At 42.3% G+C, this 4,323-nt stretch overlaps 1 protein-coding gene across 1 annotated transcript; it reads left to right on the top strand.

Moving 5' to 3' along the window:
• Positions 1–4,323, top strand: LOC131684649 (erythroid differentiation-related factor 1). The gene is made up of 5 exons (XM_058967706.1): positions 1–178; positions 239–1,209; positions 1,266–3,137; positions 3,247–3,567; positions 3,634–4,323. The coding sequence occupies exons 2-5, from the start codon at positions 239–241 to the stop codon at positions 4,235–4,237; spliced, it is 3,768 nt and encodes a 1,255-aa protein (XP_058823689.1). The 5' UTR covers positions 1–178; the 3' UTR covers positions 4,238–4,323.

The raw sequence follows: 4,323 nt of genomic DNA on the forward strand, positions 1-4,323 counted from the left end.
TCGCACCGCAGTGTGGTTCACTGTCTGCATTCTTTCTCGTAGGTTCGCAACTTTTCCATGGACTGCAGTATTTTTTTTAACTTGTTTCTGAATTCAGTTGCTTATTTAAAACATTACGTACTAAGCAAACGGTGAACATTGCAGCGAAACATTTCCAGCGCAAAAATTGAAATGAAAGGTAAAGTTGCTTTGATTTATATTTTTCATATCGCAATTCGTAATATTTTTTGTTTACCAGATGGACGATGCTGATATTGGAGCTTGTTTGTCATTATCTGATCTCCCGGAGCATTCTCAGTACCTCGCCTCATCAGAAAAGGATCAGATCAAATCGAATGCTATTGTGCGCTTTCTGAATGTTCAAAGTACTGCTCCATTTGCCAGATTGAAATGCAACACCGATCTGAATATGCCACCCTCAAACTGGCTGAGCAATTCGGCCAATTCGTACGGATTAGGTCAGTCCGTTTCGCACCAGCGCGGGTTCAGCAGTTTTCGCATGGCAAACATGTTTCCCGATTGTGTTGGTGGTGTGGATGTCGTATCGGATGCAGAAAACATTAAACGTCTGCTAAAATTACCATATTCAAGGAAAAGTGTAATTTCGATGATCGTTCATCGTATCGAAAATACTCTATTGATTGATGAGTTCGATGTGGCCCGTTATTTGCTTCGCCAGGAGGAGAATGAGTGGGATTGGTTGCGATCGTTTATCTACGAAAACATTTTAAATAGTTTGAGTGATAGCGAAAAGAAGCTGTTCATTCATACGAAATCAAGGGAAGCCCTTGCTCAGAAGTATCTCAACTCGAAATTTTTATACTATAGTTTAAAGTCCGATGAAGACGTCGGAGAAGGAGTCACAGAGTTATCGGAAGAGGATGGTGATACCTGTCGGAAATTCAAACCACTGCCACTTGCTGGGCCGATCCTTCCGGAACCTGACGAGGAGGAGAATTTTCCAGATCCACGTCAAACAAGTCATGTGTTTAACCGAAATGTTGTGTGGACTTTTGAGGATATTCGGATGTTGATTGGTACGGATATGCCCATATTTGGAGGAGCCAATAGACCCTGCATAAGTTTACGATTAAGAGATCAATCAAAACCTATCAATGTGTTGACTGGGATTGACTATTGGCTGGACAATTTGATGTGTAACGTTCCGGAAGTGGTAATGTGCTACCATTTGGATGGTATTGTTCAAAGGTTAGTACTGGTAACAGTTGATTCGGGTAATTCACGGCACTTTATATCTATTGTAGGTATGAACTGATTAAAACAGAAGATCTACCACACTTGGAAAATTCGAAGTTTTCGCCGAAAGTCATCAGAAACGTTGCTCAGAATATTTTGGTGTTCTTGAAAGCGAATGCCACTAAAGCTGGTCACACTTACTGGTTGTTCAAAGCGAAAAACGATGACGTCGTCAAGTTATACGATCTAACAACTCTGTGCCAAAAGCACAGCGACTGCCAACCACAAAACGAGGAAGAATCTGAAGACGAATTAGAGAAAAATCAGAATCCTTTTACCATTCCGGTGGCCATGCTGCTGTACACCGTGGCTCGAAATATGAAAAATTCTCGTGATGGAATATCTGCCACCAAGGCGGGGGCCATCAAAATGCTGCTGGATAACTGCATCAAATTATTGCCAAAGGAAAAATACCCACAGATTGTTACATCCTCGCACTACATTTTGTCGGATTTGTATATCCCAGCAGAAACAGATCCGGGATCACCAAAGTTCAACACTACATTTGATGATGATGATGAAGACGACGACGAAGTTGACGAATTTCAATCGCTTTTTGGTGAAAATGGGCCGTCCAGTGATTCGCCGCAGTCGGATGAGTATATGAATGACCAGAATAATGGAAATCGATTAGAAGCAGCTATAAAAAGTATCGAGTCGACACTACAGGAGTATAATGGAAATTATGGCTGGCGATATAATTCCAGACCACCACCACTGGTTGGAAATATCGAAGAACGCTGTAAAATAGCTTTGCAGCATATTGCCGATGGGCTGAGTTGCTTGCAGTATTTTGACAGCAGCGAAGAACAGAAAAATAGAGAGAAGGAAAAAGCAGAAGAAAAACGAAAGATTTATCACGAAGAGACACATCCAAATATGGCAAAATCGGATGATCCGATTGCTCTACCGTACAGCCCGTTGCACCCAGAACCAGCGATGGCTAAGCCGAACGAACCCATTCCGATGGGTTGGAGGGCAGATTCCGAGCGTTCCCAACCCAGTGACTCGTCTAAGAAATTGTCTAAGAAAAAATCAAAAAGAAAAATTGACAAAAAGCGAGTTACTGCAGATGCAACCACATCGGAGATCGATGCCCGATCGCTTCTACTGAAGGGCGAGATAGGTGTCATAAAATCTTGGAACGTTCACTTAAAAATTTTGCTGTTTGAAAAAGCATGCCTCACTTACGCAACACTTGCTGAGCGATATTATGCTCTGGAGGAGTTTGGAACCTCTCTTCGGTACATCTATTCATCTGTTCGCTGCCAGCAGGTCGTTACGAAGTACATTTCCTGCGTTTCTTCACAGCGTGCTCTACTGCTTGGTAGAATAGGCGATTGCTTCTTTCAGTTCGCCAAGAAATGGGATAATATTCAACAGTACTTAAAGGAATTCGAACAGGAGAATCGTGTAGATCAGCTGATAATGGACGAATTGGTCAAAGATATCGGCAGTGAAGTAGAGCAATCGCTACCTCTACCGATGGACAACATCGAACAGTTGATGATTACCAGCTGTGGTTGCTACGAAGCTGCGATTGCATGTGCATCCAGGGATGCGAAAGAGGAACTTAATCGAAGACTAGGTAGTGTGCGGAATGAATTGGGTGTCAAATATATGCACTGGGCTCAAGAGGAGTATCAAAAGTTTTGGAAACTTTCCCCAGAGGAGCGAGAGATGTTCGAGAAAGCTGCCAAAGAAAAGGATAGTGCGAGTGAGCCGCTCTACCAAGTACTCGCAAAGAAGTCTTACGATTCTCTGCATAAAGGAGTCGCACTGTTTGAAGCTGTAAAAGATCCTACAAATTTGGCGTTCTTGTTGTGCAACATGGGAAGGTTTATGCGCTTTCGCGCGCACATTCATCTCGTTGGAGAAAGGTATGTTTATTGGCATGAAGGAAATTTGGCCGTTTTATCCAAATACTCTTTCTCTGTAACCATCTAATTGTTTAATACCGCGACTGTACTTATGTTTGCCTCTTTCCAGTCCAAACAACGTACAGCTTCAGAAAAAATTCTACAATGAAGCATTTACACACTATCAGCGAGCATTGGGGGTTTTAGGCTCAAAAAAGGAAAATCCCGACCTGTGGTCTTTGGTAACTTGGGAACTGTCTACGGCCACATTCAACTTAGCTAAGCAATTGCAAGATTACAGCGACGTTGAGCACGATGGTACGCAGAGTGTGGATGAAGTAGAACAAGAGGTAGTCGAGATGCTTCAAAAAGCACTGAAACTATGCGATCAGGAACTAAACGGGCCGAGACAGGTGTTGTACTCTTTCCGGGCTGCGTTAATTCATCATAGGTATCAACGTTAAGTAGATTCCTGTAGTCAGAATATTCATTAATGCTTTTATCATTTTTTTTTCAGAATTGCCTCCTATTACCACTTTTCGTTTCGTTCCGCTAACGACGAACACCGCCGTAAAACTATCCTGCAGTTGTGCAAGCTGCACTACGAGAAGGCAGTCAAAATTTTCGAAAGCCTCAGTGAACCCCAGGAATACCTGCAGATCCAAATGGAGCGAATTGCGCTGCAAGAGTATCAATGTGAACTAGCTCAAACAATTCCGGTCAAGTTCAGAATTTTGCAGCAAGCGCTCGATCTTTGCAAGCAAAGTCAAACGATGATCGAGTACCTTTGTAATGCAAAATCCCTTGTCAGCGTAGCGAATAGCAACTTTAACTGTGAAGAAATTCAGAAACTTCTCGAACTCTTCGAGAAACGTCTCCAGGTAATACTGAAAACACTGGCTAAGCTTTGCTTGTTATCTACGGGTACTAAAAGAGGCTACTCGGATCAAATGGCAACACAGTACAAGGCCATGTTTGGATTGACACTGCAAAAAAGAACAGCCAGCACTGCGGAGGATGTGTCTCATTGCGGCACACCCGGCAACGTGATTAAGGAACATGCCTTATATCTAGTAAATCTGCTGCAAAAAATTTGTGATTTAGATAAGACTAGTGGTTAAGTTGGATTACGATTTCATCGACTTAAAGACTAAGCGAAGCTTGTAAACATAAAATGAATTCAAGAATAAATATCGTTTTTAACCTA

This window comes from Topomyia yanbarensis, chromosome 2 (assembly GCF_030247195.1).
Source record: "Topomyia yanbarensis strain Yona2022 chromosome 2, ASM3024719v1, whole genome shotgun sequence".
NCBI lineage: Eukaryota > Metazoa > Arthropoda > Insecta > Diptera > Culicidae > Topomyia > Topomyia yanbarensis.